The following is a 13,977-nucleotide window of genomic DNA, read 5'->3' as shown; positions in this document are numbered from 1 at the left end:
TCAGGCACATTCCTTTTTAACCAGACCAGACCTCCAGCTTTTAACTACTGCCATTTTGCATGGGTAGGATGTTTTAATAGTGTTTCTTTTGGCTTTAAAATAGTGTAACTTGTTCTTATTTGCCATGGCAAAAAAAGCAACAAACAATAACATATCCTTGCTGATAGATATTGTCAAGACCTTTCAATAATAATGGCTGCAGCAGTATTAACTGGCCATACATATACTTTGAATACATATGTCTCTCACTGGGTTAGTGATAAACATTTGTAAACATACCGTATTTTTCGCTCTATAACACGCACCTGACCATAACACGCACGTAGTTTTTAAGAGGAGGAAAACAAGAAAAAAATATTCTAAATGAAACAGTGGATGTATGATTTTTGTGGTTCATGCTGTGGCCACAGACATGGGATCTGACAGTGAGTTTGGAGTAGCCCAATGCAAAAATCCTGAGGATCCATGTGGATCCATGCTTTGTAACCACGTTTTTGCACCACTGCGGCCCCAGGCAACAGTGGGTGCGTGATTTTTTTGGTGCAAGATGTAGCCATGGACATGCTATGTGATCTGATGGTGAATTTGGGGTGACCCAGTGCAAAAATCCTGAGGATCCATGCTTTGTAACCACGTTTTAAGTGGGGAGGGAAGGAAAAGCACTCAAGGGACAAGGAGCATGCGTGGGGTGGGTGGAGAAGGATGCTGCTAATGCAGAAGAGGGAAAGAAGGGGAACCATGGATCCTCTGCTCACGACTGCAGCAGATCCCCCGCCACCCGTAGGCATTCCCTCCATAACATGCACAGACATTTCCCCTTACTTTCTAGGAGGAAAAAAGTGAGTGTTATGGTGCAAAAAATACGGTAATTACCTAACCTACCACTAAAGTGAAAAGCAAGAACCTGATTGCCTTCACAGACAGTCAAGTGAACCCACGTTAAGGCAAAGCAGTTTGGTAGATCATACTTGTAAAATCCTAGAAATTCATTATTTTCTTCTCTGCTTTAACCGACTGTCAGTAGCAACACATGAGGGGTCCTTTTTCAGGAGTAGACCAGTTCCCTTAGCCACCATGAAACCATTTTTCCCCAACAGGTTGAAAACTAAGGCAAACACTTGTCAATCTAGTACTTTATTTTGACCAACAGCAACCGTGAGGCCTGAGCAAACAAATACTTTATTCTCCTACATTGCCATGTGTATAAAGTTTCATGATGTTATTTAGCCATTCAGTCCATGATCCATCTACTCAGAAAGACCAAGCTTTTTCTTCAGAGATTCTGGCATCTCTGGTGGAGGTGGGCGGGGAAGTCTGAAATAAACTTTCACGGAGTCATAGATGAACCACTGTAGTGCTGTCAGAGTACCAATCATAATAATACGGGCGAACAGACCCTTCCATACACCTGTTGGAACAAAACATTATTAGTATCTGGAATTATTCATGCACTTTCACAGTTCAGTATCAGTTTAAATCCTCACCTTTAAATCCCAGCCTCTTCAGTACTTGAACAGCTGAACTGCCTTTTTCTTTGTTCAACACGGATACCACAGAATCAGCAGGATGTGAAACGATGGCACAGAAGACCCCAGCTGAAAAGCAAGTAGTCACCATTAATTTAAAATATTCATTAATATGTTTATACATATTCCAGAAAGATCCTATGTCAACAGGAGACTGACTCACAACTGCTATAGGGAGATGAGATCTCCACAACTCATTACATAACATACTTGTATCATTACATGCCCCTGTCACTTTAAAAGCAGTTAGATAATTCAATAATCCTGCAGAACCTACTAAAGACATTGGCCAATTTTGTGTGCAACATCCACAAATCTGAATGCGACTTGTGTGATTCAGGGCAGTGGCTTCCTGGTGCTTGTCAAACAGGTCAGTTTCAAAACAAGCCCACTAAACCATAGTTTATAAAGCTGGCTTTTAAAGCTGGAGTTTAAAGGTAAAGGACCCCTGGCAATTAAGTCCAGTCGCGAACGACTCTGGGGTTGCGGCGCTCATCTCACTTTACTGGCCAAGGGAGCCGACGTTTGTCCACAGACAGTTTTTCCAGATCATGTGGCCAGAATGACTAAGCCGCTTCTGGTGAAACCAGAGCAGCGAACGGAAACACCGTTTACCTTCCCGCCAGAGCGGTACCTATTTATCTACTTGCACTTTGGCGTGCTTTCGAACTGCTAGGTTGGCAGGAGCTGAGACTCAACAAAAGGAGCTCACCCTGCCATGGGGATTCGAACTGCCAACCTTCTGATTGACAAGACCTAGGCTCAGTGGTTTAGACCACAGCACCACCCGCGTTCCATAAAGCTGGAGTTTATTATACTATTATTTATCATCTGTATGCAAGGGCAGACCAAGATCCTATGAAAGTGAAATAAAATGCTGCTGAAGGCATTTTCATCTGCCTACGTGGGAGAATACAGGGAAGCATGCAAGCCACACTGTTCTTGGGACTTGCTCATGAATACTAAACTGTTACTATATTCCAAAAAGTATTTCCTTACCTATATAACCTGCTACAAATGTAACAACCAGCTGTTCTCCTTTTGAACATTCGCTCCTTGGTTTCGGGACAACGTACTTGTAAAGCGCTTCCACAGTTCTTTCAAAGCAGGCAAATTTCATCATGGTGTATGGAATCTGCCTCATCCATAATGGAACAACACCTTTGTAGAAACTTCAAAGTAGACAAAAAATTAGAAAGCCTATATTTAAGTGCTTCTGATTTGGAATTAATTCTGGAAGACACAGGAATTCAAATCAGTTACGCTACCTAAGTGTAACAAATGAATCTCAATGGCAGAGCACATAGTTTTAATACACTAGGTCCCAGGCTCAAAACCTGGCACTATTAGGCAGACACCTGTGTGATACCCCAGGAAAGAGGTGTATGGACCAGGTGTTGTGCCCTAAACAACCATGTCATTTATGCCATGGGTTGGCAAACTAAGGCCCGCGGCTGGATCAGGCCCAACTGCCTTCTGGATCCGGCCCACGGATGCTCTGGGAATCACCACGTGGATCACCAGCGCACTTTCTTTCCCTCTCCCTCACACGGCAGCAGCACCTCCTCCCTCCCTCCTCATGGTTTCTCCCCGCCCTGCCTAGTGGAGGAAGGGGGCTGGGCTTTGTTGGTGCCAGCAGCAGCACTTGAATGGTCACCATTTTAAGCCGCCCCTCTCCAGAGCTCTTTCGCATGCCGCTCATTGTCCTGCTGCTCGTAAGACACTGGTAAGCAGCCACTGGGACTCGTGATGCTCTTGCGCAATCCCCCCCCCCCGAAAAAAATAGTCGTCGTCCCCCAAGGTCTGAGGGACAGTGGACCGACCTCCTGCTGAAAAGGTTTGCTGACCCCTGATTTATGCACACACAAGAAATACCAATATTAGCAAAGACTGAATTAGGTTTAGTGATTGTGAAAACACAGTTGCATTGCAGTGTTTCTTTCAAATTAGTCAGATCAGAAACAACCTAAACCTCTAGCCTCGCTCTTAAAAGAACAATGGGTATATAGTCCCTTTTGTCTTTAATCTTGGAATTGATTGATAAATGTCCACAATCCAGCCAAATCCTGATAGTGGAAAATGACATGTATTGTATTACAGCCATTGCTATCAGAACATAAAAGACCAGAGTGAAGGTATATTATTCTCACATGCCAATGACTCAAGCATCTTTGACTGTACAACCATAAAGTTGTTGATCCCTCTTGGCTGGAACTACTCAAAACCAAAGCTGTAAGCAGAACTCAGCACAAGAGACATCTAACAAAGATGGATCTAAGGGAGCATGTTGGCTCATATTGCTTAAGGACTCAGAACTCTGCTCCATGTCTAAAGCAATAATACCCATGATCAAAGCTAAACAGTTCATAAACAAGGACCTGTGCAGGATCATCAAGAGCCACTTTAGGACCCTGGTTTAACTGCTGTAATACTTACGCCCAAACACCTTCTTCTGCAAACATTTTTGGAGCAGCTTGCCTCAGTGTATTTGCATACCCAGGCTGTGTCTGAATGCGCACCTTAGCAGCTTCCATTGGAGCCAGAGCAATATCAGCAAAGAACTCTGCACTGGCAGATGCAGCCAAATATAGTGATGTACGCCACAGATATGTATTTTCCTGAAATAAAATTTAACAGACCAGAAAATATGTTCATATGACATTCCTTGGACAAATTCACAATAAAGGGGTGTTGAACTGCAGGATAAATAAACTTACCTCTCCCAACATGTTGCTATACATGATTTTGAAGACTTCATAGAAACCAAATTTGCAGAGCCCTTGCATGGAATATCCAATAAATGTTGGAGCCCATCCTTTTGCCAAACCACGAACACCATCCTCTTTGACAGTAACTGAAAAGCCGTTGAAGATGCTCTTATATTTTTGTGGATCCACCTAAACAAGTTTTGAGAAGTCAGCAGTTAATAATTTTTTTAACCTTTCTCACATTCACAGCAACAACCAATATACTCCAAACATATAGACATCGTACTTAATGATTGTTTTAAAGAGTTTAGGATTTTTACCAAGTGAAGAAGAATGCAGTGAAGAGAAAGATTAAAAATGTTAAAAATGACAAGTCAACTGACAGTGGCAAGATGATTGCAGAACTTCATGAAAGGTTTTGTGGAAGTAATTTTTGAAGGGGGGAAAAAGAGAAAGTTCTGTGACAAGTAGTAAGATAAAGAACAAATATAGGCTGCAAGTATAAGATTCCTGGGTTTTGAAGCAACTTAAATATATATGCATATATAAGCTATACGCAACTGGCCAAACCAGCTCTACTCATCAATTTGGAAATTTAATCAAAGACACATCCAGTTCTAACTGTGTATCATTCTACGTGGTACACTGGAAGCTGTGATGCACCATATAACTAAGTTAATTCTACAACAGAAGAATTGTAATCATCCAATATTGAAATGTTCAATTAAGCAACATATTATAAATGTGCTTCAGTTGGGAGAAGGATTTTGAAGGATTAAGGCAGTAGCAAATACGACTTGCATTAAGTGAAAGAAGACGGAATTTGGGTTGAACTGCAAGAATATGTGAAAGCAAAAAGGGACAGTATGAGTGTGCAGATATTCAAACTTTAATATCACCAAAACTAACAGCGCATTGGGGTGGGATGAATTGTTACTCTTCATTGTAAGAACACCAGTACTGTCTCAACTGAATAAATGGGTAATTAACAAGTGTCCACATATTAGGGTTTTTGTATTGTTTTACATGTATTAGCTTTTGTGTTCAACTGTTTCATTATCTTATGTGTAAATGCATCTGAAACGATGGTTTAGGAAGCAATTAATAAATCAATTGTAAAAAGAAGTACTCAGAAAAGTTGTGAATAAATGTTCTGAAAAAGGCTGCAATTTGTTACAGCTATTTAAGATTTGTCTAGATATGTGCAATCTCAGTAAAAACTGTTCAGTATTACAAAAATATTTTATGCAGAAATTGGCAATATGCTATTTTGTAAAAAAATAAAAAAAAAATTGACTTTATAAGATGTTAATACTCTCTGGTCCTACCTTCCTACCTCATGTCGCCCTCTACTGACTTGTTCCATTTCACCTTTCATCTTACTTCCTGGCCTCTTTCTGACTTCTGCATGAACAGGATTACATTTTCTGTAATGTATACTTGGATCATACACAGCTCAAGCATATTTCCTCAATACTTTTAGCTGCTTTAGAGGAATCAACTTTGTGAAATAAATATCTAAAATCAAAGCACTCTTTTTAATATATTACAAATATAAGCAAAGGGTTAACTTCAGAATCTTCATTCCACCTAACCAACTTCCTTCTGCCATAAAGCTAGAGGTTGGTTCATTATATGGCTAAAATCCTATGCACCCTTCCTTGGGAGTGATTCCCACTGAACTCAGTGCAACTTCTAAGCTAATTTGCAAAGGATCATACTGTTTCTCATTGACTATATCCTCACATATTTAAGCTTCCGTTGTCAAATGCATGGATCATTATTATCTTTTCTTCAAATTATAACTCCACAACAAAGAAATGACACATGCATGAAGTCATTCAGCCTTTATGCTACATGCATTATAAAGATTCTGAATGTTTAGTATTTAAATATATTAGGCTCAAATATTTTAGACGTATTTGTACTGGAGGTATACATTTGATAAATCATGGTTTCTGATTAGTCATGAAGCTTTCAAACACAAGTATCTGCCATTACTGTTTATTTGTCAAATGCCAGTTACATGGTTCCTAACTAAATCTGGCTCAATTTAAAATTTGTCCAATTATTTTATCCCAAATGATAGGGGGGGAAATCCATATTTGGCAGCATACAAACCTGGATGCGACACTTCACTAAATCCAAAGGTACCACTGCTGTATGTGTCAGACCACAACTTAGGACCCCACCAAAGCCACAGAGAGCGTAAAACTTGAGAGAGCCATATTCACAACTGTATTCTTCTGCAGCAAAGAAAAGACACACCATGCTGTTAAATAAACTACATGCAACGATATAAAAAACTTTATTTGGGTGAAATCCAAGCCTTGTTTCCTTTTGATTAGTAAGATTTCACACTTTTATCATGCTATGATAACCAACTTGACATGCAATCAAACCTGAATTCGGCATTTAACGAGATCTAAAGGAACCAATGCTGTGTGCGTGGTACCACAGCTAATAATCCCACCAAAGCCACAAAGGATGAAGAATCTGCCAGAGCCATATGCACAGCTATAGTCTTCTGCTTAAAAAGAGATAAGTACAAGTTGACAAACTACAGAGTTTGGCATTTGAAGTTAGCATTAAATTATGTAAGCTCAATCAAGAAATTTCACTTTTCTCCTAAAACAAGTTTGTCTTCCAAAATTTATGAAGTGGTAGTAGGTCAACTAAAAGCATTTATTCTTTTTACCAAGACTGCCTGAAAACATTCTCAAAGTAATTAAAATGGATCTTAATTCACTTTCAAATAACCATGTTCAAGGACCAGTATCAATATCAACACGTAGGTTGGTATACTACTTGACAAAGATGTCTATGCCAACATGAATGGGATTCAAAATAATATCATAGTTACTTCACGTGTCATAGGAATGACCAAAATATAAGTATTTACAAGGTGCATTCTGCTTAAGGCAACACTTTCTTCCAAGAGATGTGCTGTGCACGTATTAAAAGCCACATAAATATTAGATAAGGGTAAATGTCCAGTTATGCCAAAATAACATATATACAGGATATAAAACAAAAAACTATTTCAATTAAATTCAACAGAGCTTGATTGTATTTGCTCATTGTTTTAGGTAACTTACCAGGCCCTGATTTCAGATTGCCTTGTAAGGGCTAAACAAACAAGTAAGTAATTTCACAAGTTACTGCTGTGCAATTCTTTACATGGGCATATAAACACTCGCTGGTCAATAGACCTTCACATGATTAATCCAGTATCTTTGTAAGAATATATTGTGAGGATTTATTCATTATAAAAAAATTAAGGCAAGTACGTACGTATAAGATACATCTTAGATTCAAAACTATTGCCTCAAAGCTACATGCACCAACCTCTTATCATTCCAGGGTTCTTGTAACATAAAAAGAAACCGCTATAAGGGTCTCTTTTTTTAAATACAAAAAACAAAGCTTAATTGAGTTATATATCATGAATGATATGTTGGTATGTGCCAACGGAGGATGATGCTTCATGCATCTGACAAAGCAGTGTCTATTCTTTTCGCAGGCCACTACAGCTATGTTCATCTTTTAAATGTGCTACAAAACCCTATTCACTCTTTTTTCCTAATATACGGCTGCCCTATGCAATTAAATAAAGGACAGGTTTAGTAGTAGATATTGTGTCACTGTAAGAAAACAGATATGGCACCAACGGGACGAAGTTGATGGAGAACATTTGTATGGAAGTTTGCTTATTTTCATTATGAGACTTTAAAATATTGGTTGCTTACATAGGTGCAACATTGTATCGACCTAATAAACCCTTCAAGGTAAACGAGAGTGTGGAAAACTACTTAGCCTCACCTGCTCCTCCCAGTGTCATTCTAAGCCTGTGACCTTGTCCCCACCATACCACCCTCCTTTAAAAGTGTTACCCACCCGGGGAAGGACCAGGCCGCTGACTAGTTGCCATGGAGACATGCCGTCTTCTACTAGCCTTGGGCTTCTGCGCAGGCAGCATCCTTAAGCCGCTGAGGGCGACCACGCACTAGAAGACAAGATGTCCCCAACCACATGCAAGGCATGGCTAGGCCCGACGCCTTCCAGCCCCAAGGTCGCCGCGGAGCAAGCCTCCTCCGAGGCCTACACAGGCGGGGCTCAAGGCACAGACGGGAACTCATCCTGGCCTTTTCCAGTGGGAGGAAACGGAAGGGGCTCAGCCAAGGAGGCACCGTGAGCCAAGCACAAGCCCGGCCTGCATTGACCTTCCATGTCCTCCAAGAGGAACCCAGGGGGCCCGGTAGCTAAAGCCCCACAAGAGAGAGAATTAAAAAACCGGGAGGCCCTTCCAGAGAAGGAACCGAGGCAAAGGTCGTGCGCCCCGACCCCCCAATCCGCCCACTTACCCTCTGCGGAAGCGGCTGCCAGGGTGCTCCGCCGGGTGCACGAAGGCTCCGCGGGTTCGGCCGGGAGTTTCCTTAGACTGAGTCCGTCCTGCTGCAGCTGCAGCTGCGGGGCGTGGAATGGGTTGAGCCGCACAAGCGGCACTATGGACGAGAACATGGCGGCGGCAGGAAGCTGCGGGAGGGAGAACGAGGGATGTGGTTAAGCAGGAGGCCCCCGCCTCGCCGTGCTTGTGAGGCGGGGGAAAACAAAACTGCCCCCGTCAGCAGCCGGGACTGAACATGCGGCGAAGGTGCGAGAACGGAAAAGCCGGCCCTGCACCCCATTCCCCTCAGGGACTCACCTTCTAAGATGGCGGAAACCGCTTCCCCTCCGCTCCGCTACTCGGCCGGCGACTGCACTCAAAGGCCGAATATCACCCTTCCTCAATGACTTTGTCCTTCTCTGACGCAAAAGGGCGGAGCGGCGGTCCAAAAAGGTGCGCTGCGATTGGGCGCCGCGGCCCCGCGAGCTTGCGTCACTCCGCCGACGCTCTCAAGAGCCAATCTTGTCATCTCGCCTAGCTTTGCCGCTCACTGCTCCGCACCCCTCCATTGCCTTGCCGCGCCTTGCCTTGGAGCGGCCGTGAAATACCGGGAAGCGGGTGGAGGGAAAGCGAATGCGCAACAAGCACTAGACCTTGGAGGGAGCCTGCTGGCTGGACCTTCCTATGACTGGCACCGTCTGGTTTAAACCCTAGAGGCGACCGTGAACTTAAGTAGTTGGGTGAAGGAGAAAGAACAAGGTTACCTAGTTGGCAGCGCCCAGTTCGTGCGTGGTGGAAATTTTGTGAAAATTTCCACGTACTGAGATCTGCTCATTGGAGTTTACATTGCTTGTTCCTAGAGTGTTTCAGTGCATTTCCGACTGATATCGTTTGAATTTTAATACCACCAATATTATTTTTTTAAAATAATAAATAAATAATAAATAATACTCCTGTTGCTCGAAAAGACGAAGGCGCGTTGGTCAGTCGACTTACAAAAAAACAAGACGTTTTGCAGTAATTTATGTTCTCAGGCACAACAATAAATATCTTAGTATAAGGTGGACCAGAGCTTTATCCACAAGAGTGCAGTACTATGCAACCAGATTGTGGCTATGAATTGGGTGGTTTAAATGGTAACCTGATTTAGAAAAAGGAAATCTTCAAGTTGTGCTTAACGGGCAAGTGTGTTTCTGCCAAAAGCTTTGGAAACCAATGGACTATAAAAGGCCATTCCAGGGGGAAGAGTATTTGAGGGATCAAAAATCCTTATAGCAGTGTAGTATTCAGAGATGAGTACAGTGGTGCCCCGCAAGACGAAATTAATTCGTTCTGCGAGTTTTTTCATCTTGCGAAGCACCAATGCGTATTGACGGTTTCCCATAGGAATGCATTGGCAGTTAAAAAAAAAAAGGCGCAAGACGTTTCGTCTTGCGAAGCAAGCCCATAGGGAAATCCGTCTTGCGAAGCACCTCAGAAAACGGAAAACTCTTTCGTCTTGCGAGTTTTTCGTCTTCCGAGGCATTCGTCTTGCGGGGCACCACTGTACTTGGAACTCATCTACCATCTGTCAACTACAACCCTTCACCTACAGCATAGATATATTGTTGCAAATCTGGGGTGACAGTTGTGGGGAGGCGAGGGAACCCATAACTGCTAGTTAGGGAATGTTAGAAATTAATAAATGGTAGAATTTAGATAATATTTGATATAATGAAGAAAAGATGTCAGATGTTAGGAAATGACCTGGGGAGAAATACCATAATGGTGTAAATGCCAAACAGTGTCCAGTCATTGACCCTCTGCCTGCCCTCTGGGTAAATGGTGTGGAGGGGAAGGTTAAAGGAGGTGTGATGTCACACAAGAAAAATGTGTCCTTTTGAAATCTAGAGGTTGCAAGAGAAGAACTCCAAGAGCGGCTGTGAAGTCCGCAACCATCTTGGCAGGATGGCACAGTGGCACGGAGATGGCTTGCAGGATGCCTTGGACTCCAATGCTGCACTGCTGTGAATAACAAGCCCCTCTTGAGAAGTAATGCTCTAAACTCTCTTCAAAGTAGACCTAGGTGTAAATATGTGTACAATAAGCCATATTTCTTAAAGGTTAGTCTCTGATGTGCTTTGATTTCCTAAAGGAAACATAATCCTGAGCACCTGGAAGCTTGCTACTGCTTAGCAGAGATTGCGAGTGATATGCAACCTTTGTAACACTGGTGTCAGTAACAATGTATTACAGTATATTATCTCAATATACCAGTCTTTGGTCCTTTTCTCTTCATAGTAGTCTGAAAAGTAGTAACTGGTCCGAGATCACTAACTGTCTAAAGTTTGGAATTTGAGGCTCTTCAGTCTATGCACTGGGCCAGACTTTCTCTGACCGATTACAGTGGTACCTCAGGTTAAGTACTTAATTCATTTTGGAGGTCCGTACTTAACCTGAAACTGTTCTTAACCTGAAGCACCACTTTAGCTAATGGGGCCTCCTGCTGCCACCACGCTGCCGGAGCCAGATTTCTGTTCTTATCCTGAAGCGAAGTTCTTAACCTGAAGCACTATTTCTGGCTTAGTGGAGTGTGTAACCTGAAGTGTATGTAACCCGAGGTACCACTGTACAGAGTTGGCATAAGATTACTGAAGTCATGTATATAAATTGCTTTGAATACTCAAAATGCTACAGAAATCCCCTTATTTCCTTTTACTCAAATCAGCTTACAATATTGTAATGTCCACAGTACCAACTGAGGGTTTAGGACAGTATGCCCCGTCCAAATACCTGAATTTTCCTTCAAATGTCATGTAAAACCCTTTCTTCTCAGCAACTTACTTCCAGTGTTACATCCTGTAGTTCAGAAAGTAGCATCATACCTCTCTTCAAGAGATCATACTGGCATCTTCCCAACATGCTGGAATGCTGTAACATTTATTGTGCACTGTGAAGAACTGATAGGCCAGCATGTAATTCTTATCTTTAGGTTTAAAATAGTCTATCCTGACATGTCAATTGCAGTTCCATGCTTGGAAATATCAAATAGCAAGCCCAGTGCATATTTCATGTAAAGGCCCCTAAGAAGACGCGTTGACAAACATATATACTTATCAATATTAATACTTGTCTTTTAACACTTTGCCCCACAATTACATAGGATTGTTGTGTGACAAGTAATATTGCTACCATTATAAAACTGTTGCTATCTAAAAGAATGCTATAATAGGGTATTACAGTGGTACCTCAGGTTAAGAACTTAATTCGTTCCGGAGGTCCGTTCTTAACCTGAAACTGTTCTTAACCTGAGGTACCACTTTAGCTAATGGGGCCTGCCGCTGCGCCACGATTTCTGTTCTCATCCTGAGGTAAAGTACTTAATCCAAGGTACTATTTCTGGGTTAGCAGAGTCTGTAACCTGAAGCGTCTGTAACCCGAGGTACCACTGTATAAATGTTCAGCTCATATGGCAAATGTGGCCATTTTGCAGCTAGTTCAGGCTTTGTACCTGACTGTCTTTTATTTTAATGTTGAAGACCATATGAAGAAAAGTTACTAAAATATTCTGAAGCTGTCAGACAGAATGTCATGTCAGAACTACCTTTGTTATAATGCTTTTTTCTGGGGGTACGCATACACTTAAACATTTTGAGAATCTAAGTTTGGCCTTATTGAGGGACAGTCTTTCAATAGAGTAGGAAAATGAAAGTACCCCTAAACATTTTTTTTAGAAAAAAAGCACTGGCAAACATAAGGTTGCCTTAGGAGCTGGCATGCAAAAAGCACTTTAAAGTGCCATCTAGTGCCACTATTGTGTCACAGCACAGAGATTAAATTATTGCCACATACCGTATATTACGTTCTTTTACATCTTAAAAAATGCTCCAGATCCAGCCAACACTTTTCAGTACTTGCAATTACAAAAGACTGCCAACAATTTAGTTGGTAAACATTTCAGAACTTGTAGAATCTGAATCTTTTAACATTTAAAGACCCAACACAGATTATTAAATAAACAAAATTATATTATCATTAATATTGACATAACAATTAGCACATCATTTCAAATAAAGGATCTTGGGCAATATGTTCTGCATCAAACCAAAAGCATTGCCTTGAAATAAAGCTTGTTATGAATTCATTTTTCACTGGTATGTATTAAACCACATATATAGGAGATAATCTATGTTGAAGATGCAAAACAATGAATGGTGATATGCCCAAATATATTTTGGTCAACTGAAATAAGAGAAATTGAGAATATAACTGGATATGATCTACCCAGATCTGTTGGCAAGTTGCTATCTCCAAGAGCCTGCCTGGAATAGATTCTATTCCAGTATAACCGATGGTTTTTAAAAATGACTTTAATGTGGTTTCCTTTGCAAAGAAGGGAGACTAACAGCATCATGAGAAAGATGCCAAAATAGTTACATGGACCACCTCAACAGAGGTAATGGCTCATGTGTTGGGCATAGGACATAGGAAGGCAAGACATGGTTAAGGGCTAGATCCAGGTTTTCTTGGATGAAACCAATTTTCTAGACCCATTTCAATTGAGGTTTAGGCCTGGAAATGTTCCGTTTTTGACGGGGCTATACTACCTCTGAAGGAGTTTGTAAATTAGGGACACTACTGGATCCATCACTGTCACATGAGGCTCAATCTCTTCTTTCTTTAAGTGTAAATGCCAAGTATCTGGAACCTTTTTCATGTAAAATATAGAAATAACACTTGTCATTGACACATTCAACATATCCCTATGAACCATTACAATCTAATTAAGGAAAAAATGTCAGTAATAGGCACACTAGTTCATAACCCATTTAGAATACAGTATTGTGCAGTTAACTCTGATCAGGTTGTAAGGCTACGGTTCAGAGCACAGGTAGGCTGCCTACATCTCAGTGATTGTGACTTACAAGTATCCTAACTCACTGGTTACTGAGATGTAAGCAGCCTACCAGTGCTCGGAACTGTAGCCTTACAGCCTAATCAGTTAGGTACGCTAAAGCCCTTCAAAACATTAGAACTAATAAGTATGCCTAATAGTGCACTCCAGAAGCAAGGGGATACTAGAGCTACCTTTCCATAGTCAGTCAGCCCTCGGATGACTCTCCAGAGATGTCAGAGAAAAGGTGAAGAGAGCAAAAATGAGCTGCATTTGGTCTAATGGGCATGCCCCTGGAAAGGAGGAAGGAGGGAATACAACCCTAGAGTTGGTATACTAATTTCCCCTTCTATACTAATTTCCCCTTCTATTGGATTCAATGGATTGCTCCATAAATGTGCCTCTCTATAGCATCAAGTAAGGTGAGGTAGTAAGATAATTTTACAACAAAAGTTAAGGTTAGTTTGATTGTATTAATAGCAA

General features: G+C 41.4%; 1 protein-coding gene across 3 annotated transcripts; it reads right to left on the bottom strand.

Moving 5' to 3' along the window:
• Positions 1–1,118: 1,118 nt before the first annotated feature.
• SLC25A3 (solute carrier family 25 member 3) lies at positions 1,119–9,093 on the bottom strand. Of its 3 annotated transcripts, none has more exons than XM_083400590.1 (8): positions 8,940–9,093; positions 8,599–8,770; positions 6,637–6,764; positions 4,244–4,423; positions 3,963–4,144; positions 2,526–2,698; positions 1,485–1,595; positions 1,119–1,408 (listed from the first exon to the last, which is right to left on the bottom strand). In XM_083400590.1, the coding sequence occupies exons 2-8, from the start codon at positions 8,753–8,755 to the stop codon at positions 1,248–1,250; spliced, it is 1,092 nt and encodes a 363-aa protein (XP_083256716.1). In that variant the 5' UTR covers positions 8,756–8,770; positions 8,940–9,093; the 3' UTR covers positions 1,119–1,247. The 3 variants fall into 3 exon arrangements, with proteins under 3 accessions (XP_083256716.1, XP_083256718.1, XP_083256717.1); XM_083400592.1 differs by having other exon boundaries at positions 6,637–6,761; XM_083400591.1 differs by lacking the exon at positions 6,637–6,764 and adding an exon at positions 6,356–6,480.
• Positions 9,094–13,977: the final 4,884 nt, after the last annotated feature.

This window comes from Podarcis tiliguerta, assembly GCF_965153285.1.
Source record: "Podarcis tiliguerta genome assembly, chromosome: 10".
In the NCBI taxonomy this organism is placed as follows: domain Eukaryota; kingdom Metazoa; phylum Chordata; class Lepidosauria; order Squamata; family Lacertidae; genus Podarcis; species Podarcis tiliguerta.
Note: the sequence above shows the minus strand (reverse complement) of the source record. Positions and strands in the feature narration are given on the sequence as shown.

Excerpts from the sequence above, each read along its gene's own strand:
- SLC25A3 (XM_083400590.1), bottom strand. The coding sequence starts at position 8,755 with ATGTTCTCGTCCATAGTGCCGCTTGTGCGGCTCAACCCATTCCACGCC. Across the intron at positions 6,765-8,598 it reads GGCAGCCGCTTCCGCAGAGG|CAGAAGACTATAGCTGTGCA; the intron begins GTAAGTGGGCGG and ends TCTCTTTTTAAG. Across the intron at positions 4,145-4,243 it reads ATAGCAACATGTTGGGAGAG|GAAAATACATATCTGTGGCG; the intron begins GTAAGTTTATTT and ends ATTTTATTTCAG.